Source organism: Lingula anatina, chromosome 3, assembly GCF_051362555.1.
Source record: "Lingula anatina isolate TDL-2025a chromosome 3, LinAna3.0, whole genome shotgun sequence".
Taxonomy (NCBI): Eukaryota; Metazoa; Brachiopoda; class Lingulata; order Lingulida; family Lingulidae; genus Lingula; species Lingula anatina.
Window position 1 is genome coordinate 22,886,840 of NC_141769.1, and position 26,206 is coordinate 22,913,045.

General features: G+C 35.8%; 2 protein-coding genes across 2 annotated transcripts; one reads left to right on the forward strand and one right to left on the reverse strand.

Moving 5' to 3' along the window:
- Positions 1-4,918: 4,918 nt before the first annotated feature.
- On the reverse strand, positions 4,919-12,449 carry LOC106180528 (tetratricopeptide repeat protein 16). The gene is made up of 12 exons (XM_013564535.2): positions 12,153-12,449; positions 11,193-11,641; positions 10,690-10,850; positions 9,781-10,116; positions 9,234-9,363; positions 8,840-9,054; positions 7,993-8,240; positions 7,456-7,607; positions 7,019-7,111; positions 6,403-6,629; positions 5,830-6,016; positions 4,919-5,535 (listed from the first exon to the last, which is right to left on the reverse strand). Exons 2-12 carry the CDS (start codon positions 11,565-11,567, stop codon positions 5,326-5,328), a joined length of 2,334 nt encoding a protein of 777 aa, XP_013419989.2. The 5' UTR covers positions 11,568-11,641; positions 12,153-12,449; the 3' UTR covers positions 4,919-5,325.
- A 125-nt stretch (positions 12,450-12,574) lies between these two features.
- LOC106180519 (uncharacterized) lies at positions 12,575-24,957 on the forward strand. Its single transcript, XM_013564529.2, has 14 exons — positions 12,575-12,751; positions 13,160-13,359; positions 13,611-13,786; positions 14,084-14,215; positions 18,105-18,204; positions 18,685-18,795; positions 19,281-21,192; positions 21,519-21,616; positions 21,810-21,865; positions 22,200-22,303; positions 22,568-22,659; positions 22,989-23,063; positions 23,385-23,455; positions 23,770-24,957. Exons 1-14 carry the CDS (start codon positions 12,701-12,703, stop codon positions 23,931-23,933), a joined length of 3,342 nt encoding a protein of 1,113 aa, XP_013419983.2. The 5' UTR covers positions 12,575-12,700; the 3' UTR covers positions 23,934-24,957.
- The last annotated feature ends 1,249 nt before the right edge of the window (positions 24,958-26,206 follow it).

A 26,206-nucleotide genomic window follows, 5' to 3' on the forward strand; every position in this document is an offset into this window, starting at 1 on the left:
CAAGATGTAGTGCTTATGCATTGAATCAGCGTGTGTAGTGGTGCAACCAATCTTTAATTAATAAGGGAAGAACCAGCGGGTGACCGTTAAACGTTCTAATATTTAATCAACACTGAGCGGAGAACAAACAAAAAAGGATAAAGATGTGTCACTCTATGCGCTGGTGGCCGGGGAAGTTTTAACAAAGCCCGACTTACAACAATGTACTTCACGGTCACCTTCAATATTTCATCCAGCTAAAAGACGAAAACGAAAAAACTGTAATACCAATGTTGACTGGAGATGAATGAGAACATTTTTTTTTTATTTGTTGAATAAGTATTGCCCCACAACTGATCCTAGTACATCCCGCGATAAGATTTCGCTCAATAGACCGTGTCTAGAACCATTAGTAAACCATTAATTCTAAACTAGCTGTCATAAAAAAACTTGCTTGAAAAACTGAATAACTATAAGACCATTGTTATTTTGCAAGGTTAAGCAGCGATAAATATGTTGATATATAGCAAACATTATTAGTATGATGTGCCGTAATACGTATATAACAGGAGTACTTTTCTATTGATGATGATATCTTGCTCACAGTGGGTGACGAAGAGAAGGGGTTGGTTAAACCACGTAAGTGAAGAATCACTGCACATTAAACGTGCATCGTGTGTCACTTTTACACGGTTTCTGATAATGAAAATGTATCATATCGCAATATACTGATTTCTTCATAGAAATTCATTTTTCACATGAAAATAAGTAAATCGCCGCAAGTCAAAAACGGCTATTTTGTTTATAAGTTCTGGGCTTTGACAGAGAAGGACAGGCCTGCTTTAGATGACAGCCGGATTCGGTTGTATTTGTATGGGGATTGCTACCAGTAATAAACACAGTTTTCACATGCAGTACCATTGAAACAAGATGGTCGAAAGATGACTCATGAGCTGAGGTCAGTATAACAAGCAGCATGGTGGCCAATAAGCTACTTAATCTTTTATGTAACCTCTCTCCAACCGCGGTGATGAAGGCTTAAACCAAGTGTTTTGGTTTCTCACTTCTTTGTTTAAGCACAGTCCCCCCCTTTTTTTCAGGACTCTGCAGCTGATGAAGGTCACTTGTTGACCGAAAAGCGCTTTCTGCAACCAGTCCAACCCCCCCCCCCCCCCCTTTTTTTCGTTTCCCCCGCCGCACTGTGCGTATCTCGTACAGTCGGCCCTTCAGATCAAACACATACAGAGGCGAGACACCTCTCTCACATCATACCGAAGTGAAACAACAGCCGATAATATTAAATACGACAATAAATAGTTTTCTAACATAATTCGAATCAGAATTATAAGACGGACACGTTCTATCACCGTTGTCATCTCTTCACAAACACGTGATAACGCATCTAAGGGACTTTTATACTTCAATCTAAACTCTAACGTCCCAAAAGCAATCTCAAAGCTTTTAATCGGGGCGCTGTCAAAACACACGTCCCCAGGGCCCAGTCCTGCATCGTGTTATTTTGATAAGAGTTAGTTTAACTAAGACATGAGCCGACCACCCCCAAACAACGAATATTAAATCGCAACTACAAAGGGGAGGATGTGGTGTGGTGTGAAGAAAGCCACGGAGACAGAGAACATAGTAAATGTACAGGAAAAACGAGAGGATGAAGACAGTAAGTGGTTTTATTCCTTTTGTTATTTTCATAATATTAATTTATTTTCATTTTTGATAATTGATTCTCAATGTGTGTTGATAAATTACCAAGTCTTTGATTTTCATTACATTCTCCATGTTGTAGTGGTACATGCATTCTTGTAATTCTCAATCCTGATACTTTCTCTGATTTTTTTTAGTCAGATATGCTGTTCCCTTTACCCAGTTATGTTTAATACGTTATTATACATTATATTTTGATATCATTTCGTTTTATCTTCACAGAGACCGTTAAGAAGGACACCGCACTGGAAAAAAGGAAAGGGCGATAGCAGCACTGAACAAGGGGAAGGTGTTGAAAGGGGCAACGGCAGAAATATCTGACGCGGGGGTCTGCCAGGCTAAAGAAGTGCTGAAATTGATGTGTGGAAAATAATTTACACGCAAGGACGATTTGAGTCCACAGTTGTAGATTAGATAATATCACGGTATTCTACATGAAAAATGTTAATATATCTCCTTTACGGTGATTGATTTTTACTTACTGTTTTTATATATATTGTTATTACAATGAGATCAGTACTTCTTATATTTGAACATATATTTGTATATTATTTTGCTGTGATCCCAAGTAAACTGATATGTTTTAATTCAGGCCCAATCTTGAAAGTCCAATTGGGGAGGGTAATGACCACAGTACGCGGGAAGCTATATCATCAATACACAAATCACAGTGTATTATTATCTCACTGATAGTAGGCATTTTAAAAATATCCTGAAAATCACGTATCACCGGGTATAATGTCTTCGTTTCACGAAGGGCGGAGAATAAACAATTGCATTCACAAGTCGCGTGAATGGGGTGCTTCACGAATCACGCTAAATAAGATGAACGTTTCACACACCTCAAGAAATAAATAGCTGTATTTTCTATAAATTTATTATGAAAGTACATTTTTCTCTTAGAATTTGAGCAGCATTTATTTGATTTTAATTAAATACTTTAAGTTAGTCGGATATTTCAGGTACATGTTATGTTGCGTTTCTCTTGTTTTTAATTTTCCCATATTTTTGATGTTATTTTATTTCTTTAGCCTACGCATTTTGTAGAGGTTTTGGTGACAATATTTCATCTTTCCCTGGAAGCTAGGCTTCATCGCCTTACTTAATGTGAACAAAAATACCTAATGAGTGTAATTTTTAAAACGGGGTTGGGCAATTAGGGCACACATAATTGGCATGTTATTTAACGAGCGGCCACTCTCTGCAAATACATTAAGTCGATGGATAAGCAGTAGTCGTTTTCGTTTTCATCATATGTTTACCAGATGTCAGATAAATAATGGAAAAAGCCTGACTACTTATGAATCTGTGACATTCCTATAATTGTACTTTTGGTTAGATTTTGTTCTGGAAAGTCGTATTTAAATGTGGTTCGTATTTATTTGCGTAGTTATTTTACTAGGTAAATTTTTAATGGTATTCGCTATTGTTTAGGGTGTGCGTATAATGAGTGTACAAAATAATACATTAATAAGTGTAAGATTACTTTCCACTTGTGAAATATAGTAGCTGTATTGCGCTTTATAAACATAATTCCCACTGCATTGTAATGGTTATTGTTGTTTTTTTGCAATAAATTACTATAATTGAAAATTCACAAGCCTTCCTCTCATTAAATGAAATGCTACATGAATTTGAAACATTATCAGTGCTATAAGTAATTGAAATAACTAAAAACTATTTGATTAGAAAAGGGTAGTAAAGACTTACCTAAAATCGCCTTTATTTGATCGGAAAAGGGTTATAATGACGTACCTCATATCGCATTTACTTCATCGGAAAAGGGTTATAAAGACGTGTAAAAAATCGCCTATATTTGATCGGAAAGGGGTTGTAAAGAGGTTGTTTTCAGACGCCTATACTTGATCGGAAAGACGTAGTAATAGTGCAACTACAATTTTAAGCTTGGGCATAAAAGGGTAGTAAACCCGTAGACCCTGACCTTTCCGGTAGAGCTTTACACCGTTGAAAAGGCTTGTAAAGAGAATATTCAGACCCATTTCCTGAAGAGTAAAAGAGCTGAAAATTGACTTTTTGTGCTGTGAGAGTAGCGTCCAAAACCGAAAAGATTATGAACGACATCGACACTACTCACCCTGCTAGTGAACTTTTTAAGTTCCCTCCAAGCGAATGTAGACTTTAAGAAGCAAACGATTTTTAGAAGCTGTCATACAACCCCCACATGCCTTTTTAATAATAATCTTAGTATTTCTACCAATTACTCTAAATTTTTATTTTTACCGGTATTTCATTTTATTTCATTTTTAAAACGAGAAGGGCGAGGCGGTAAAACTTAAATACACTTTATTATAATCATTTGAATTTAATATTTAAACTGTTATATTTGGATCACAGTCGAAAAAAAAATTAGCCCTTTACACAAAGTGCTATATTTATCGGTATGTTAAATGATTTTTTTTTTATTTTTTGTATTTCAAGGAAAGTTTTTATTAGTATATATTGATGGAAAGAGAAATGGCATACAGAAACGGGACATCCGATTCGTTTGAGCAAAGATACTAAAAGTGGTCGGATGTCTTCGAAGAGTAGTTTAGAATTTTCTTGAAACTAATTAATAACGTCATTACCTCTTGTAGTTTGTTATCTCTTAGTTCTGTATTTTCTCCCCAAGTTTTTCCCCGTGTATGAAAATTTATACTTTTTTCTCTGAACTTCAGTAGGTTCCTATCTACGTAATAAGTACTCAGAATGATATTCCTGCTACCTTGCCTTTAATGCTATTATTTTCTACCATTTACATACTTAAAGTACTATCATGATCATTTCAGTATCGTTGTTGTTCTGTGTTCTTTTTTCTTTTGTAGGTTATTAGAAAATATTCACAAATACACAAAAACCTTTATTTTTCAATATCATCATGTAGCCAGTTGACGTAATAGATATAAAAAATAGTGCAGTCCTGCGGGGATCGTGCACAGTGTGAGGAAACGTGTATTCATTTAAGTAGGCCTGCTCTTGGATGAATAATTTTTCAGCCAAAGCCTGCATTTTGATCTCTTTTTATTCAAAATCTTTTACGGCATAAAGTGCCTGTGTTATGAAGGTCAAAGAGTAGTTCTAGAAACTCAAATTTCTTGCAAAAATCAACTGACATTGTGTTTTACCTATAGGAAAATAAGGATTATCAACTTTTCCAATAAACATGTGATAGTATGCAGCTGCAGAAAATTACATTGCACCAGAGCAAGACAAATATGAATCAAAGTATTTATATATTTATTCAAAAATTAACATTGCTATTGGCACTTTACAATTATTCTATCACACATGTAGCACCATCACTTAGACAATAAGAAGGGCAAGTTTGGAAGGTGGACATTAAAGTTCATGGGAGACTGGCTACTCATGTATGAATATCAAATTTCAGCTGTAAAAATAGGCAACTTGCAGGCTAGATTACTACTATACCTACAGCCAGTCATCAGAATGCATGTAATATATCTTCTTGCCAGAATTACCTCATGCCAGAATTGTTTTAAAAATCATACAAATACTTTTTTCAGGTTTCCATACACACGAATTGTTTTAAACAACCATGTGAACAATTAAAAATAAAATTAAAAGAAATCCTTCAAAGAAACAAGAAATATAACCAAGAGCAGTTCACTACTCATTGAGGAGTCCAATTCCCAGAGTAAACTGTTTCCATCCTGTACTTTTGCCTGCTTGAGAACTTTGGGGTATGATTTCCTCTTTCAGAACACCACCCTTGGATTTCCTCACATGTGGAGACGGCTCTATGAGAGGCTGAACCCTGCCACTGGTGTAACGGAGGCTCTTCCTGTTCTGGAGGGCATCCTTTACATTGTCATAGATCTGAAGTTTAAAAGTTTGAAATACTAAAACACATTTTTTTCCTATACATAATGTATAGTATATTACATACAATATGGATGTCATGGATTCACTGAATCTATAGAACAATTTCAAATTTTATTTCTAAGCTTTTAGGATTATGACTGCATCACACAAAATAAAACAAAGTACTGAAATCTTAGTTAAATATTGTTTCTAAATGATTTCATAATTAATTTTCTCTTCAAAAGTTCATAACCAGAACCAAGAAAAAACATTTTAGAATGATTGAGCATGTACTTTATTATCACACACCTGTTTCTTTTCCTGGGCTACAATCAAATTAAATTCCTTCTCTTGCATACATTCTTTCCAATCTGGGAAGACCTTTTCCCTTTTCTTCTTCCGTCTCCTTCCTTTCTTTGAGATTTCCAAAGCCTCTTTCTTTACATCTGTGCCATCATCTTCTTCTTCTCCATCTTCTTCACCAAGTGAAGGTTGCCTGTGAAATAAAAAAAAGATTATTATGGTTTTGAATCCAAAATTGACACTTATAATGCATCTTTATTTGAAGAATCAACATAAATAATGTGTCTATACAGTACATAAAGATATATCCATCTAAGAATCTTAATCTGAAATTAACTGTGTTCATTTGTTCAGGGAAACAAGCACTACAGGCATTATTGAGCCTGTGTCCTCAATTAAAAAAATTCAAATAAGTAAACATTTTGCAATTACACATTTAAATTGTTGTCTTTTGTGTCATTAGAGGCATCACACATGAACCAAACATTCCTCCTCCTGGAGTTGCTTGTTGACTGGGCACTACAGGGAAGAGAATTCTTATCAAATTAATCTGATATTCACATCCTGAGTTTTACTCACCTGGCAACAGGTAACTGCCCAGAAGACTGTATGGGCTTCAGCTTGATGGGAGATGCAGTGGATGACAGGTTCTGCAGCGCCATCTTTGTCACCTCAGCAGTCTTGCTCTGCATTATGTCCGTGATGGATTTGCCAGGGAAGAGTCGAGGGATCAAGGAAAGAATTTCCTCATTGCTTGGGTCCAAGTGCAATGCCATCACTATGTCATGGCGAGCACCATTGTGGTTCTGAAAAAGCAAGAAAGAATTCACTGTTGCTTTCTGTGCTGATACTAAAAGGCATTTCATTATCATCTATATACACATAAATGCTTTGCTACAAGGTTTGGTAAACAGAAACTATGAAGAGCATGCTTTGTTTTGAGGAGAACATTATTAGAATAACGTAATAAATAATCATGATGCACTTTAAATTCTTTTTCTTTCAATCTAACAATGAATAACCTGATCATATGTTTTAAGCAATTTGGCCTCAAACAATGCTTTTATGCAAACATTAAGTCTAATTTTCATATTTTTATTTACTTATTATCTAAATTTAAGAATAATTCATAATCCTTAGAAAGATCTTTTTGCATAGTGTTAAAAATGAAGCACTATAAGCAGTTCTGGCTCACCTCCAGCATGTACCTGGCCCGTGTTCTGGAGATGTAATACTGCCCTATCCTAGGATTGTGCTGAATAGCCAGAGTGAACCGAGCCTCTGCATCCTGAAATATAAAACAAGTACAGTACTTCATTTACCAATATAACCAAGGGATGCATCTAATATTGTTTGACTTAATATCTTAATTCCCATTTTAAAATAAAAAAGCATGTTTATAACACACACACACACACACACACACACACACACACACACACACACACACACACACACACACACAGTGACATAAGTAATGGCATCAAAATATACTATACTCAGAATAATGGGGGACATTTTAGGAATAACATAATACAACATAATACAAACAATGGATCTCAACCTTTACTCATAATGACATCTGTATGTTATTTAATCACAAGAGGGCAGCACTGATAAGCTTCCCATTACCTTGTATTTCTTATCCGTGTAGTCAGCCACACCGTACTCATTGTGTATGATAGATATCCTGGTCTTGACATTCTGGTTCATGGGGTCCAGCTCCAGAGCCTGGTGGTAGTCAGCCAGGGCAAAGTTGATCTCACCAAGACGGAAGAAACAATCTGCAGAGAACATAATAATTTCACATCAAAAGTTTCACTTAATAAATTTTAACCACTTTTGACCAATCATTACCATTTTTATATTTATCCACTATAGTTCTGATATCACATATATCAATTGACAGGTGGGGTTTATTTATTTGTTTTTGAATAATGCTCATGCCAAATGGTGGACAAAAAATAAAAATCATATCATATCCAACAAAAACCTTCAATAAAATGGTATTTTTCAACATACAGTTGTTAATTTAAAAATATGTACTCTATATCAATTTGAAGTTAATTAAGTTAAACCACGTGCCAGATTCAAACTATGAGTTCTCTATATTAGAAAGAAGAATAAATGTTCATCAGGTCAAACTCAGCCTCCAGTGCCACAACCAACCTCCTCTGTTGATATATAATCCCTTCTGATCCTTCTCTCCCTTTATTGCCTTGTTCAACAATATTATGGCCTCCTCATAAAAACATTTCTTGAAGCACTCCACAGCAAAGTCATTGTATGTGAGGAGCAGCTGTCTCTGGGCATCTCTGTACACTGGACTGTCCTCATTGTGGTCAGTTTTGTCCATGGCCAGCAGATAGTCATCTATTGCTGAGTTGAAGTCACCAAGGCGGCGATGAGCAGCACCCCTTTACAAAAACAATGGTAAATGTTATGGCATCTTTACATTTAACTGACAAAATCTAAAATTGATAATTTTTTCTTTTCTTTTTTTTTTAAGAATGATAAAAATTCATTGCTTAAAGCAAAGAAAGGATACTTAAAACATAGTCACTAGTGAAATGTTCTAAAATCCAAGTTTGAATATTAATTGATGGCTGATCAACTAAAGTGAACAGTAAAGTCTAAAATTCAATTATGACTAAAATATCTTTCTAGTAAATGCATCTTCTACCAAAGGGAACTAATGAACCTACTAGTATTTTTTTTCTTAAAAAAGGTTAAATCATCAAACAATAGGAATTCAATCAACAGTAGACAGTAAGGCAATTAATTCTCTGTTAAACAAAATTATACCCCATGCAGTTTGCAACATTAGCACTGGCCGCACACCAAATGACAGTTAAACTGAAGCCAGGCCAGCATAAGTTTGTAAATGTGTTGAACTTCAGTTACTGACCACATTTTCTTCTTTGGACTCCTAGAACCCAGTGGTTTGAAGGGCCAGTTAGCTACAAAGTTTTTTTTTTTTGCACAGACTGCACAGATCCAGATGAGCAAACCCTACCTTAAAACATGGTATTCTGCAATGGATGGGTTCGTCTCTATTGCCAGAGATATTTTCTGGAGAGCATCCCTGAGTTTTCCATTGATGGTAAGCTGTACAGCATGGTGCTTGCAGTCCTCAGCCTTGTCTTCAAGCTTTTTCTTCAACTTGAGAGCCTCAGGGTGGTCTGGGGACAGTGCCAGGGCATCCTTGATGTCATAGTAGCATAATGTGTACTGGAAAAAAGAATTAAATGTTCAATGCCTCTAGTAATAATCAACATACATTTCTAGATGCCACACAGTACTCAGTACTGTACTAGGAAAGTGCCATATCCAAATACTATAAGGATTCTTTTCCCTTCTTATCGTGCAATTGATTATTCCCCTGGTTAATTTTGTGACTATTGACTTACATTTCTGAACATGTCATGCAGCCTGGCTCTCATGACATAGTAATCAGGGTTGTCATTCTCCATCTCCAGCCTCTTGTTCACCAGGGCCAAGCATTCTCCATGCCTGTTCAGGGCTGCCAGGCAAGCTATGCTGAAATGGTGCAAACAAGTATATTACACATGAAGCAAATCTATTATGTCACCTCTACCTGTGGATTGTCCTTAGATAACAGGTTTAAAAAATTCTGAATAATCTAGCCCTTTGCAACTCAGCCAATTTCAAAACAGATCTTTTATTGCATGAAGTTTGCATTCAGATAAACAGACATGCTGAAACTGTTGGTTCTTCAAGCCATGACTGATATAACTTTCAAGGACTTGTAGAAACTTGCATTCAATTAGTCCAATTAGACCAGTTACAATTTCAAAATCCACCATTTGTCAGTTCAGCAAAGTGGCCTTAGGTCCAGCAAATTTTTCATAAAAGTAGATCCAAATATCCAGTCATTTTTATAAATTCTGATGAAACTGACATTGGGGTTTGGTCTATTTGCTAAAACTAACTTACCTCCTTGTATGATAGCCTTCAATGTTGGGCTGCATTTCTGCTGCCCTTGAGAATGCCTCTAAAGCTTCTGGATATAACCTCTGATCAAACAAACACTGTCCTTGCATGTAATAGATAAAAGCCAATCTGGTGTAATATTGAGCACAGTCAGGATCCAGTACACAGGCTTTTTTATAATTGAGTATTGATGATTGAAAGTCTGTGGATTGTAAGAAAGTCTCTGCCCGCAGGACGTAGTAGTCCACAACCCAAGGCTTGAGTATTATGCATTTGTTGAGGCACAGGATTGCTCTGTCGTAATCATCTTGGCTTAGTGAGTCCAGTGCATTTTGGAAACTAGAATAAGAAAGTAGCACATTAAGTCATCATTGGTGCACTTTAATTTATGAATGGGAAAAGTATTGAGACAGAGATGCCTTAAAAATAAATTGTTTACAACTAGAAAAGCACCCAGAGAGCGCAGACCTATGCCAAGACAAATAATTAACTTTTAATCCACCATAATTTAATACATGGATCATCACCAAAATCTTATCACTTTTAAGTTAGCCCATTTCTGACCTATCTTGAAAATTTATCAAAATCCATCCATAACTTTTTGAAGATAGACAGATAAACAGAAGTGAAAACATAACGACCTTGGTGGAGGTAAAATTATAGTAAAACCATATGTAAAGACAACCTATTGACAAAGTGTACAAGTGTTTGTACTTGTTCTTACAATTTAACAACACATAGGTTACATGTGTTCACTTTGAATTACTTCACACTGATATGTGTGTTGCCACTTCAAAATTTTCACATTTTGACCAGAAACCTTAACATCTTGGGCTATTTGATCTCTTTAGTCACGTGAAATGCCTTTGATGAATAATAATTATGACAATTGTTTCAACTAGTTGCCCTTACTGTTCAGCTGCCTTGGTGTCAATGACCTCCCTCATGGTGAGAGTGGGTTTGTTGGGCTCCCAGGCCTGGGGTTCAAAGGCCTTCCCTTTGCTCTTCTTTCTCTCTTTTGCTGCTGCCAATGTTTCCTCACTAACTGCAGTGGCAAATACCCCACCTTCAGCCTGAAATTTGTTGTGATAAGTCAGTGTTGCTACTATCATCATTTTTTATGATTATGGCAATTTAAACAGACTAAAATATTTAGCAATCACATCTGGCCTATATAAATCTAAATTGTAAAAAAATTAGTCATAATTATAATAAAAATACACACATAGGCATATTCTTCAAAAACCTGATTATCCATTTATTTCCCCCCCCCCCCCCCCAGATATGCATATACATTTTTTAACACATTGACCAATAAAACATTGCATTTTGATAGCTATGATGCTGGCTGCCCTTCACGTTCTCACTACATGAGAAACCAACAGATTTCATGTTATCAATGTAAGTTTACCCACCTGCTCACTTCCTCCCTCAGCACCAGAATATTGCACCATGCCCTGTTTCTCCTCTCCCTCATCAGTAACATCAGTCAACTGATCCTCCTCATCCTCATCTTCATCCTCCTCACCACTTGTCTCCTCAGTCTCATCAATCAAAGTGCTAGATTTAGTGACACCTTCTTTATCAAACAGTACATCTAAATCTGGATAAAACTGATGGACATTGATGATTTCACTAGATTGTTTAAGGAGTTGTTTTGCTTTAGCAACTTCCTCGGGGTCAGCTGGTATGTCTGCCTCAACTGGGTGGTCTTCCTCATCCTGGAGTCCATTTTCCTTTGTTGAGTCATTATCTCCATTTGAGGGATTTGGATCCTCAGTAGATGACATGCTGGATAGCAGAGTCTGAGTGAGCACTGCCCCTGGTTATACTTAACACTCTATTTGGCTGATAATTGGCAATGCTGAAAGGATAGGAAAGGAAATATCATAGGTCTTAGCCATAATCAGGCCCATCTTGGTAAATTTTAAATAAATAAACATTTTTTTTTTAAAATCAAACATAAATGAGCAGCTGTTTCCATTTTCCAATTTCTGCAGTACAATCTGTAAAACTAACAGTAATATGACATGATGTTCTTCTTTAATGCTGAAGGTATTGCACATTACTTGCTTGATACACTGGTAGACTAGACAGAAGATATCAATAAAATAGCTCACTGAAAATAATTCTCAAATAAAAAGGCACTGTGAGATTTCGTCGAATGTTACCAATTTAACATCTTATCAGTGCAGAAGATTCTGCAATACTCCTACACTTTACGCTATGGCATTAAAACAGAGATAACAGATTAGACAATGACCTACTCAGACTCAGACTCGGGTTCAGACTTCAGTGACAGTGGTCGAATTTTGAAAAAAAAATATCAACCGTTTAGAATTGCCTAGTAAATCCTGGCGTTGCACTTGGCTTACCTTTACATGGTTTCAGCAGTTTAAATCTGATAGACCTAGGGATTAACTTCCACGGCATACATCAGAGCCAAAGAATACCGTCACACGAATTAATTAAGGAAATCGTGTACCTGACATGCGATTGAACAGGTTGTTTTGGATTACATTGCCATGGAAGCTCCCCCTGTTACGCATGTGCAACATTGACTAATGTGCTGTTGTGATCTTCGATTCCATTGGCTCAAATGTTTCTTGAAGACTCGTACTTTTACAATAATATAAATATTCTGTAGTTAGCATACGGCATGAATATTTATCCCTCTTTTTAGTTAGCCAAAATAAAGGTATCTAGCACGATTGCACTCGCAAAATCTTTCGACGGTATCACCTAATTAGGTTTGAGTTTCATGTAATAATAAACCAATCAGACAACATTTCTCATATCAAACCCCGTTTCCTATGTAAACTGTCATGGCGGACGTGTAGTGGATTTTGGCTCGTACTTTGAAATTATATTTATATTCTAACCCATAAAATCATTATGTGAGTGCCTTGAATTAACAAAAACCATGGAAGACAACGACGAAGAAGTTCCAGATGACCAGGCTCTTGCTTCTAAGGTAGAGTTGCTCACATAAAACTGTAGTTATTCATTTCCAAGTCCCATGGTGACATGTTACAGACAGATCAACTTGTCTAAATTGTTTGCATAAGTAATTATTCAGCATTCAATAAGGTTTAACCTCAAGCAACGCATTGCATTACTGTGGCTGAGTCATGGCCAGCCAGTTTTCTTATGCGAGCAGTCGAATCTTTAATGGTCTTTGTAAAAAATGAACCAAGTGAATGCCCCGGTTGGTCTTGAATCTTCATTAAATTAATTAGAGTTTAATGATGATAATATTAAAATGATGATGATAATATTGAGAGAGAGAGTGAGAGAGGGGGGGGGAGGGAGGGAGAGAGAGATGTTTATAATAGTACATTAACACTTAGGATAAGGTAATAATGGACCATTGTATCTCCAGAGTTGGCTCAGACCCGCTAGTGCTTCCCTACATCAACTAGACCAGGTCAAGGCAGCTGTGTACAACTTTGGACTTGGAGACCACAGAGACATTAAAGCAACTTCCAGCTCTCTTAAGAAACGCTCCAACAGCCATTCTGACCTGGAAATAGCAAAAACAGATGACACATTATCTGGGTTGCTCTCTCAGAAAACTGCATGGTGAGACTTACTAGTACAGGTTGTGGGAATAATGCAAACAAAAATGTTTGTTCTTTTACACATGAAATAAATTAACATTTCAATAGGTGAAACATATTTGTAGTTATAAAATTAATGAAACTTGCTTACCCCCCACCCCCTTCTAAAAAATAAATAAAGGAGTAACATGATTAGAATTTTTATTTTTTTATATTTGTGAAAACATGTTCTGGAAATTTCCAACATGATCACTGAAATGCATGTCTTTTCAGGGGCAGCAACTCTTCCATTCCAGAGCTTATGAAGCAGTTCAGTCAGAGGCAAAGGCCAGACAGTGGGAAAAAACACAGACCTTCCAGTGGCAAGAAAAACAAACTTCACGGCAACACCAGAGACCCTTCTATTCCACCAGCTCACCCTGGGGAGCCCAGTAGGGTAGCCATTGGAGGTAGTACCTTAGCAGTTCCTCAATTTATTCATTCATTAATTCATAACTTCAGAAAACTTTTATTTGTTGCTCTTGTTTTATTCTTTTCTTTCTTTCTATTTTATAGACATTGCTTTTATCTATCTGTTGACTGAGCTTAGTTTAAATTAAAAGATACTTGATGAAAATTACTCGAAAACGTATTACAATTATAGTGTTCAATTGTCGGATTACTACATTGTTAAAGAACAAGTAAGGTGAGATATTAACAGGGTTTGCTAAATGTTAAAGATAAGAGGTTTATGTCTTTGTTTATAGTAAAGGGTGCCAAGTTTGACCCAGAGGAGAGGCTTCCAAAGGGATACTCCCCATGTGTGGATGATGATTTTTCCAGAAAACATGTGGAACGGTCCCTTCAAGAATTCATGAATAGCCAAGTGGACATTACAAGTAGGTTTGAAATGACAAAAAATAAAGCATAAAATGATGTAGAATACATACATACACACAGTAGAGAAGTTTATGTCAGTTCTAGTGGAGCACCCACGTAAACAACTTATATTTAGGGACTATTTCCAGACCCTATCGTACTAACTGTGGATCAATCTATCTCCGAGGGGATTCTAGCTAAATTTCAATCAACTTAAGCGGCTTATATGTCTGTCACATCTACTGAAGTTGCTAGGGGGTAATTAATTATCATTTAACAGCTTCAGTAGGGGTGCCAGACATCTAAGCCACTTCAGCTGAAAGCAATTTAGCGAGATACCCCTCGGAGATGGATCAATCCTGCTAGATCAATCTAGGTATGGGAACCCAGTCTTATATATTTGGAAAACACATGTAGCACTGTATTAGAGTACTCAAGGTTGATTCCACCAATAAAAGCTCAGCTTTGTTGTCTATATTGTGAACAAATATTAGTTTCTTTTGTTTTCAGGTTTAATTCTGTTGAAAATAATTTCATTAGCTAGTGCATTCATAATATCCTAGCAACTGAGCAAGTTTTTTTTCTATCACGTCTGTATAAATATGTCAGCTCCTTATCACAAGTTTTTTCAATCACGGCAGGAAAGTTTAGACACAAGATGTGTGTAAGCCCTGTGTTTAGCTTTAGTTTTTCATCAAAGTCAATTAAGAACACACTGTAATGTAAGAACTGAAATAATGCATAAATATAGGGCACAGCAGTATTCCTATTGATTTCTTCTTTTGGCTCACCTTCAAAGAAAACCTTAATGACATATATTGATTTTGAGAACCATTTTCTCAAAGATGTAATGGATTGTTTGATTGATTCAAATGCTATCCAGTTATAACAGTCATTTTGATCTTTTTGTGAACGAGAAAATTATTACAATCTCTCGTGTATGTTATAACAGATTACCACAAAAGAAAAGCATGCCATTTTTATATATTACAAGTATTAAATAAATGCAGAAATTAACTGCACTCTAACAGATAGATCCAGAATATGAAGGGGGAGGGGGGGGGGGGTGCATTGCCTCCTCACCCATCCCACCTTCCCCACTAGCATTTCTGGAGAAATAGTGCAAGTTAGGATATTTGGACATATTTTCTGTTTGTGTCAGATTATTTATTCCACTCACTTTGGTAAGTGGTAGCTTGAATCTGTCCCTCTATCCCCTGTGGATATGAAGATAGAATATTGGCTATGATATGGCTTATTTCCAGATTTACATATCTATTGTATCATACACATTTTGCTGTAATTTTTATTGCCATCCTTGATTACTGTAAATGTACACCTCTTGGTTTAAAAGACCTGAATGATGATTTACATTGGACCAAGCTGAGAGTAATTTCACATAATAGGATTGATTTCTGTTATACACTGCACAGCCACCACACTCGTATCGATGGGACTTATGTTGTGTATTATGTTATGAAGTGAAGTGTGATTCATAGACTAAATTATATTGTGTGACTGTGTACACCCTATTGTTGTGCAGTCAAGTATTACATCCAGAACAGGGGGTATACTGCTCAAACATGGCAAAATGTTGAGATTATCTTGTTACTTTTTGTGTGGTGAGAATTTGCAGTAGTAACCCGATGCATGTGCTATACTCACTTCTTTTAAGCCTTTATTTGCACATAGGAGCTTAAACTGGCTTGTGTTTGTTTAGACAGGCCTACAGTATATATAGAAATTGATAAACTTTAAACAAAGCTTGAGTGAATAACTTGCCTTTGGTTCCAATTGATTTTTTATATTGAATTTCAATCACGGGCGTGACTTGAGTCACAAATGCAGGTAACTTCACATGACTATATTGATTGTCTCATCTTAAATTGACTGAAATGATATAGGTATTGAAACACTTCTCCCTGGTCCCATTTTTAAAGATTTTGTCTGGGAAATGACATGTAAAGTTCAGGGAGGTGTATCATATGGTATAATATGGGAGAGTTGCCATTGCTGTGGTTGCTAGGCTTGTGAAGTGCTGAAATAAGGAGTAACATTCATAGTTACTTGATACCCCAAGAACAAACTGTAAATACACTATATATGTAAAGTATGGGGATGTAAGTTTAAAGATCTGTGTATGGAATACATGCATACAGACTGGTAGCATATCACATGTGAAGGCTGCTTAAATACACTGCGACAATTTCAAATATTGGAAATTAAGCAAAAAGAGTTAACCATTAGGAGAGGGCTATTAGAGGAATCTGCTGAACCTGCTTCACTTCATGTAGAATTCAGAAGAGAAGATAAAATGTGAACCATTATCAAAGTGAAATGTTCTTCATCACAAATGAATGCTTCCAGCTTGATAATATTAATGCGAAAAAGATGGATTTATCTAATTTTCCAAGTATTTGACATAGTTATTAGCTACAGTTAACACGAACTACAGTGTATTCGTGAATTATGTCAACCATATGATTACCTGTGGAGCTAGCCTAGCTATTTAGCACAGCTGAGGGTGACATAATGGCATCCATGCTGCAGATTCAAGTTTACAGTCTACAGGACCTAAAATCTGCCCCACTGTGGAAGACAGGTTTGTTTATATGATGTGATGTTATGAAAAGTTTTATCAGAGATAATTTTACATGCATTGATTGATACATCTTGGTTGTATACTTGCACCTGTAACTAAACATTTGTATACTGTTTTTTTTTTTTTTTTTTTTAGGTTAAATGTCTTGGTTTGGTAATATTTGAAGATGATAAAATTTTAGACTAGTTCCAGTTTAAACGTCAGAGGACAGGGCCGTAGCCTGAGCAAAATGCCAGGGGGGGCAGTAAGCGGACACGAGGGGGCAAAGCCCCCGAGGGGGTGGGGTGGGTGTGGAAAATTTTTAAAAAACTGTATGTATAATACTGCATTCTAGTGCATTTTAACTGTTATTTATTGCTCAATCAGAAGTCAAAAATTGTGGGTTCATTTTGCCATTTTGCCATATTTGCGCCTCAAATCCCAGGGGGGGCAGCTGCCCCCCCTGCCCCCCCGGAGGCTACGGCCCTGGAGGAGATAGAAAATGTTATTCCTGATCTTTATGATAAATGCTGATAAGAACAGTTTGTTAGTTAGGTTGAAAGCACCAAATGAGTTGATTTCCATAACTATGAAATACATTTTTATAAATAAAAAAAAAGAAAAAAAAAATTTAAGATTAAAATGAAAAACAAGATGTTTTTGTAACTAGCAGTTCATTGCTGAAAAAACTGCAGTGACGTCACATATCAGTATGAAGGTACAAATGTTTGGTATCAACACTTTACTTTAGAAAGTTAATTCTGCATTAAGGAATACTAAACCACTTACAAATTATGTTAAGGATGTCAGCTTCAACATTTATCAGTTTTACCCAACGTGAGAAAAAATCAGTTGTGATACCTGATTATTTCAGTCATTATGATTTCAGTTCTGGGTGATCTGTAACAGGCAGGGATATAAGCCACAGGCTCTGTTTTTCATAATATAAGAAATTTAGTCAGAAGTTTGACTTATCTTGAAAAAGGAAATCGATTTTATTTTATTTTGACAATCATAATGAATCAGTAGTTGTCCTCTTTTTCCAACAGCTTGAATGAAGGTAAGAAAGAGGACAAATTGATTCTTTATTCATTACTGGACTGGCAATTGTTGAAAGTAAAATACACTGCAAGCAACATCAAAATCTCAACGAAGTGGATGTGGAAAGGAGCAGAGATGATCCATAGCTGTTATTGTGATTTTAGTCCACCATGCCTAGCATGAAAAAGATCATGTTTTATTTGCTGTTATTGTGATTTCCCTCCTTCAGTCCCATGGTGAAAAAATGAAAGAACTAAGATTGTATTTTTCTGTTATTGATATTTCAGTCAACCAGTCCTATGGAAAGCAGGGTCAGTCTTTACCTCCAGTACCCAGGACATCTCCAGACATGATGCAGATGACACCCACAGACACTGGCAGTGAGATGTGAGTAGATTATTTGTGGAGGTGCTTTACACTTATATATGTCAGCATTCTGTTGCCTTCTTCGTGGAATGGTGCAGTTGATTTTGTGGGCTGTCTACTAGTATATGTAATGCAATAATGGAGACTGTAACATGATTACCATTGGTTCTCTAACTCAAATGTAGAAAGAGAAATGTTCATATGATTTGATGTGGTGATTGGGTATATGTTAAAGAGATAGAGACTTATGAATTTCACCCTTGATGGTAGAAAATTGGCAGTCTGAATTCAAAAAGAATGGGCTTACATATCCTAATTATGTCAGTGTTTTTTTGAAGGTATACCTTGGTGATAAGGGAAAATTACTGAAAAAGCTTTTTTGTTACATAAAGATTTAACCCCCATCATTTGAAATTAAAATATTCTTTAAAGTGACTTTTTGATGTTAATGAAATTGCAAAGAGAGGAACAATAAAATGTTAAAAGAACATGATTTCACAGGGCACAAGAGGAAATCCCACCACTGCCACCAGAACCACAAAGAATCTCTCTGGATCTTCCTAGTGCACAGTTTGATGACAGAGATCCAGAGGATGAGATTGACACTGACAGGTAGGGCAATTTTATGCTGTTATTTTATTGCTTTTTCTTTAATTATCCAGTCCATCCAAGTCAAATAACTAAAAAAAGGTCAAATGTGCTATGCACTTGTGCACTGAGTATGAGAAAATATTATTGAACAAAATAAATTAATAAAAATTATATAAATAAAATAAAAAATACTCATAGAGAATAATATAAATTGAACTAATAATCAAAATTTTCTGACCTTATCCTGTGTATATCATAAGATTAATTTAATAACACAAAGCTATTCATTTTTATTTACTAGTATTTCTAAATAGCTGAGAGTTTTTATAGTTTTTATAATTTCCTCAGTTTTGCTTTATGTATGAATGTACTGAGAGCAATTTGAAAGTCATTATTGTTCTAACACATGGTCAAGACATCTCCACCACTATGGCAGTTAAAAATTTCTGTATACAGTATTTTTAACATTATGTTTGAACTCCTGTAAATTATTGAGTTTGTTTCAGGCTGTTGGGCAGTGAGAATGGTGACAACAATGTAGACGATGACCTTGAGGTGAGAAGCATAGCAAGCAGTGCCTCCTCTTATGGAATCATCACAGTGCAGAAAAAGAAAGGATTTGCCTATGTACATGCAAACGTAGATCTGCCTTCAAAAATTCTCTCGCGACCTCTCAATGATTACATGGACGTTAAGAAAGAACAGGAAAGTGAACAGAATGGTGGTCTTGAACAAAGTAATGAAGATGTTGAAATGTCAAGTCTTTTAGGGGAAGACATTGATGCTGTGGTTGCTGCTAATGATCTCCAGACTGCCAGTAATTCTGGAGATGGTTTTGGATCTATGCCGTCACAACCAGTCAGACGTGGTGTCACCTTTGCTGAGGAGAGGAACATCACAGTACCTATAACCCCTCGGAACCCTGATCAAGCCCATAGGCCCAAGAGTGGGAAAATAAACCTGAAGAACATCAAGAGTAGGGTAGACACAGGAATGAAAGTAGACACGGACAAACTAAGACACAGGGTGGTTGAAAACCAAGCTTCAAGTCCTGCCCAGGATAGAGATTTAGAGATAAGTGGCACCAGTCGACCACCAAGATTGATTCGAGATAATGTCATCTTCAACAGGGGCAAAGTGAGCAGTAAAACTGTGCTGAGGAGGCCTAAATCTGCTGGTAACCAGAGCAATGGGGAGAAGGGTGCAGATGTACCGACTGCAGAGGTAGATTATGGGGATGAAGAGATAGAGGAGAAAAGTCAACAGGGACCAAATAAAATAACACTACTAAGAAAACCTAGAAGGAAAGTTACAGATACTGTCATTTCTCAGATGACACTCTCTGATAGTGAGAATGACCTTGATGATGGTTTGGAAGGTAAAGGTGAAGGTAAAGTTCAGGGTCATGAGGAAATGCCAAGGTCATGGTCACCAACCAAAGTGGTTTCCAGTAAGGTGAAGAATTATTATGAAATAGGCAGACTTTCCCAGTCAAAAGACCTGTTTGGGGCACCAACAGAAGATGCTGTTCCAAGATTCAAAATAACAAAAACTCTAGAATTTGATAGATCTGGGCTTATAGAATCAAAATCTGTACATCTCATTGAAGGTCAGGCACAAAAACCCAAGGACTATGTCCCTCCAGCCCTGGTGGACAATGGGGGGAGAACCTCTAGTTTACTACATAGACCAAAGACTGCGAATGTGAGTAGACACTTACTGCAAAGACCAAACAGTGCAATAAGGCGTCCAGCCAGTGCTGTATCCAGTGGGAACCAACTTGAAGAGCCCACACAGGGTGACCCTCTACAAAGACCAGGTTCTCGGATAGGTCACGTCCCTGTGGCACCTGATAATGAAGCAAGTTTGGATAGCCAGGGTAATGCTCAAGAACAGCTAGCAACCCCACCAAAGAGACTTAGGCCAATCACCGCAAAGAGGAGGGAGTTGTTCTGTGCTAAGGCACAGAAGAACAAAAAAGAAAGTGGACAGCCTAGTGACAGTGTGAAACCTCTGGGTGTGCAACCTGCCAGAAAGGAGCCAGAGGTAGAGACACTGGTGTCAAGAGTGACATCTGATGCTTCTGCTGATGTGAATGATACTGACAGCCTTGGTGGAGGTGACACGTTGGACACTGGAGACACAGAGAACAGTGAGCCAGCCCGCAGTGGCAGCAGACTGGACAACTTGATATCTAAGGAGCTTGGTAACAGGATTACTTCACTTCTTCATAGCAGCAAATTAGCTGTGTCAAGGTCAAGGTCACCATCTGGGGATGATAATGCCATAAAGCCAGCATCTGCAGTGGAAGAAGAAAACCTTGAAACAGATACTGATAATTGTGGGAACCAGGAAGCAACCAGTGCCCATGGAAACCACCATGGGGAGCTAGAGCAGACAAACAATGCCCCACAGCAAGTATGTTATACTTTTTATGTTCTATCTTCCATATTCATTTATAGGATTTACAAGCTATTGTGTTTGCATTCAGTAATACATGTACATGTAGTTTCAATTCCATGAAGTGTGTTTTTAGCCATTAACTCTTATATGATTGCATGAGACCAAACTCTGGCCATGAAGAAAATTTCATTTTTTAATAAACTGTATTCCTATGTAAGCCTACTCCTTGTTTAAACATACCCCCCTCCCCACTCCCAAAAGGAAAAAAAATGTTTTCTGTGCACTAAGTTTGGTCATAACAAGTTATTCACTATCTAAACAATGATAAATATCATATTTAGGATCAGTTTGGCAGCGTAGACAGGAGACATTCAAAGAGTAGTAAACCCCCTGTAAACAGACCAACCACAGCAAGACATGGAACACATTGCAAAGACAGGTAGGTTTTACAGTAAACTTATATAATAGGCCTGTCAGGACCAGCTGGTGTACTTTGTAATTTTTTCATCTTATTTTATGCTTTGGGTTTAGATTTTTTAAAATTATTTTTATACATGCCTTTGGATGTAGAAATTTAAGTTAAATTGAAGATTTATTGTTGCAACTAAATTGTTTCTTTATCCTGTTCTCAGAGAGTCCAAGCCCAGGCCCTTCTCTGCTGCCACTGAAACTCACAGGCCCCACCACAGTAAGATATTACCTTTTTATTTTACCTGAAATAGCCTTGGATAGTTTCATACACAAACACACACACACACACACACACACACACACACACACACATTCTTACTGCATAACATTTTTACTGAACTTAGGATTATTACAATAGAGATAGTAAAGAAAGTAATTGGTGAGTTATAGTTATTCCTTCACTTGATAAGAGAAAGAAGTTAGTTTTCACCTTTTTCAACACAAAGTTTGTGAATAATTCAGATATACTAGGCAATGGTATTTTTTTTATTAAAGTTGGTGCCCTTATGGCAATCTATTAAAAAAGACGTATTTTCCATATTTAATTTCAGAAACTCATCTCCGTGCACGCAGCCACTCAGCAGGCCATACACGCAAGAAACATGAAGAGAAACCTGCAAAAGTCATTGAGATATCAACACGGAGAGACATTGTGGTATAGAGCTACTCTTCCTCCCTCCCTATCTTTATCTTTTTGCACATATCTGCGAATGCTTGGTTCATGTGGTGGTATAGAGCTCCCCTTCCTCCCTCTCTCTCTCTTTTTATCTTTGAGCACATATATGTGCATGTTTGGTTCATGTGTTTGAACACACACAAACACACACACAAATTCAGAAATTTTTCAGCAAAAAATAAGTCTGTTTAGTTTAATTAGCAACATGAAAGACTGAAATTTCTTGTGATTTATTCTCTGCAGGAGGTGGAAACAGAAAAGACTAGAGAAGTGCGTGCAATGTCTGCCAAGCTGAGAGAGAAGGGGGTCAATATTTCTGAGGACACACTGAAAAGGTATAATAACTGTCATGATGTTTAGGCTTTAAAAGCAAAATATTTATAAATTCAAACACGGCAGTATTATTATAGTCTCAGTTTTCCTCAATTTTTGGTAAAGTGGAAATCTTATACCTTGATAATAATTGTTACAATCTTGTTTTATCAAAATGTTCCTTTGAATAGTATTCTATAAATGCATCTTATCCTTAATATGCAATACAGATGCTTTACATTCCTACTAATAAGTATATATTTTTACAGTTCCAGAGATTGCTGTAGATGTGAATATTCATACAATAATATGATTATTGGTTGTTTAGTTGTTTTTCCATTTTTTATTTCAGAGCTCTTTTACCTCCATGTGAAGAGTCTCTTTACATTGGAACCAAGGTCCATCTGCCTAAATCTTGCTCATTGGGGTAAGATTTTTAAACAAATTTTCCAGTCAACTAATGATTAAATATAGAGTCAGAAATAAAAAGCATTTAAAAAAAAATTTTGACAGCTTTTAATGAATCCCTAACTTCCTTATTTTCATTTGTTGTCCCAGGTCATATACTACTGATACATGTTCCAGGTAAAAGTAGTTGCATGTTTACTGTTAACATGCCAGACATAATGACCTTTAGTTAAAGTCTAATATAAACTATATATCATCTGAGATTCATTTAATTTCTCTTGGCTCCCTTGCCTGGTATTTGCTTGATAGAAATGAAAAAACTCTGTATTTTGGCTTTTAGTTTGTTGAACAGTCCATCAGTCTGGTTGTCCAAAGAATTTAAAAGACTAAAACTGGCAGAAAAAGCAGTTGGTAAGTTTGGTGCAATTTTAAGGGTAAAAAAGTTATAGAATTTGTTCTTGTTAAACGTAATCATGATGACAGATGATGATAATATAGTGTCTGAATTCTTAACATTACATTAATTACATAAACATAAATAGGGTTTTTAATTTTTTTCTCTTGAAAAAAATGATATTTTTCCTTTTCTCTTTTTTTCCCCATTTATCTATTTATTCATTATTTATTTTTGTAATGTAATCCTGTTTACCACATCTCTATTTCATATGTCGTAATTCACTAACTGTGGAAGAAAGGTAATTACTTTTAAACCACCTTGTTTTCAGAGAGGGCAAATGAGCGCATTTGGGAACAGAAACAAGAAGAAAAGAAGGCTGCCAGGAAAGCCCTGCTTGCAGAAACAGGTGGTCATCTTAATGACGCAACAAAGAAAAAGAGAAAGAAGTCTGGGAAGAAGGCACCTCACAAACGCAGTAGTACCATGTCATAGTAACACAGGGAGAAATCTGTACCAGCTGGCTAGTACTAATGTATTGTCGTGCTAGGCCTGATCATTACAAGTGTAATATGCTGGGTCCACCGTCCTAGTGTCATTAGTTAATTTTGAATTTATATTTTTGTTAATATGCAATACTTTGAGGGTAAATTTCCTCTCTTCATAGGGTTTCCTTTTTCTTGTGTAAAAGACAGTAAAGAAAAGTTTGCTCATTGAAATGGTATGAAATGTTCAGAAATAGGAAATTAATAAATAGGAAAGGAAAAGTTTTCCTCCTCTTTTTCAAGCATTTTCTGTTCAAATGCCCGATTTGTCATTCCAAGATATTTAATCAAAATGGATTGCATAAATGGTAATATTATATATTCCCTTGTATTTTTAACTTCTGTGCTTTAAGTTAGAGCTTTTATATCCAGAAATATTCTTAATCAACTACTGATAAGTTTGGGAATGTTGCAGCAACAATACTGGAACAGGGCACAAACAACAATGTTAATGCTCAAACTATTTTTCTGAGAAAGTAACAATGAGATAAAATAACTTATCATACAGGGTAGAACAGAAGTTTATTTGAACTGATCTCTGATAAATTACTTAGGATGCAGATTTTGTGTTTTATATTCCAACATAGGTAAGCATTTCTTGTGTGACTTGCTATTGCAAACATTTTTATTAAGATATAGATACGTGTACATTTATAAAATGAAAATTTAGTTATTGAGATAAAGTTTTCCAACCTAAGTTTTTTTTAATTACAGCATACTTTCAAATGAATATTTATAATTTTGGACCATTTGATGAGAGATGTGAATGCTGTTACATATTAAATGCAAATATTTTTTAAAAAATTTATATGTGTTTAAAGCAAATTGATTATTAATTTGTAGATTTTTTATAGTTTCTTTATTTTTAAGTTGTAACTTCCTGTTATCAGACAATCAAAGTTGCTCAATTTTGCTTGGGTGCATAAGTATTTTGTATACTAGAATAAATAAAAAAATATATTTAATTTCCCAAACTCCCATATGTTCAATTTATCACATATTATGTATCTTTGTTAAACAGGAATATAGACTTGTATGCATTTCAAGATGAAAAGTGTATCATCTGTTTATTATGCCAACTTCTTCCTAACTGAAGAACAAGGAACTAAAAGGTAATTTTTTATTCTAGGAATTATTCCAGTTACATTTTTGAAAATTATGGAATTTTAAAATCAAATCACTTATGTGACCAAAATGTAAAGTGTTGGCCAAAAATTTGAAATAAGTTTTAAAAATTAATACATCACTTTGCAAAGGTACCCTTTCATGCTGCACTGTACATGTTTCAAGTTTTTTTTTTCATTGATATGTTATAACAAGGCAGCAAAGCTGTCCAATGTACAGACAAAAAGAAAATACTGATGCACAAAATAGGCTACTGTCAATTCTGATGCAATAATACATTTTGCTTAACAGCAAATCAACACCAAATTTTAATTATGCACAACAGGTTACGTATATGGATGTATGTAAAATGTGTAACAAGCATAAGGCTTCAGGCCCAAGAAAGTTCAAGTTCATACTTTGAAAATGCCAAAATGAGAAAAAAATGAAAATTCACACAAAAACTGCATAAATTCAAGAAAAATGATAATCGAATCAAGTTGGTTTATCAATTTGAGCTGTATCATACTTGCCTCTGAACTAAACTGATCAAGATAATTTTTAACTTGATCTGTGTATTAGTCCTATGAATCAGTCCTGCAAAATTTTGAGCAAAATATGACACAGTTTTTGTCTTATCTGTATAATGGTGGATAAAATATGCTTTAAAAAATGAAAAATCAGCATAACTTTTGAAAAAAATGGCCCAATCAAGCTGATTTTTGAGCTTGACCTGTATTTCAGTAAGATTGATCACACCTGTGAGTTTATCGATTTTACTTGAAATGTGTTATCAGTATTGCATATATGCTTTAAAAAAAAACAGCATAAATTTTCTTAAAAATGGCATAATCATGCTGATTTTCAAACTCAACCTGTATTTAATGAATATTCGCCAATTCAGTAAGTTTGAAGACTCGCTGAAAAATATACACATGCACTGCGAACCCGGCAGAGGGTAGTCTGGTTAGTATTCTCGCTGATTTTGTGTCTTTAAAGTTACGTATACAACTGTGTGATACGAGATTTTCTCGATGTATAGATCCGCTTGAAGAAAAATGAAATAAATGAAATTCAAAAAAAGAAACATTCGCGAATTCTACCTTTTCTAAATTTCTG

Coding starts and splice junctions, on each gene's coding strand:
- LOC106180519 (XM_013564529.2), top strand. CDS start 12,701: ATGGAAGACAACGACGAAGAAGTTCCAGATGACCAGGCTCTTGCTTCT. Junction 13,787..14,083: donor CAGTAGGGTAGCCATTGGAG/GTAGTACCTTAG, acceptor CTTTGTTTATAG/TAAAGGGTGCCAAGTTTGAC. Junction 21,617..21,809: donor GGAACACATTGCAAAGACAG/GTAGGTTTTACA, acceptor TCCTGTTCTCAG/AGAGTCCAAGCCCAGGCCCT.
- LOC106180528 (XM_013564535.2), bottom strand. CDS start 11,567: ATGTCATCTACTGAGGATCCAAATCCCTCAAATGGAGATAATGACTCA. Junction 10,117..10,689: donor GACACCAAGGCAGCTGAACA/GTAAGGGCAACT, acceptor TTCTTATTCTAG/TTTCCAAAATGCACTGGACT. Junction 9,364..9,780: donor GAAGGCTATCATACAAGGAG/GTAAGTTAGTTT, acceptor GCACCATTTCAG/CATAGCTTGCCTGGCAGCCC.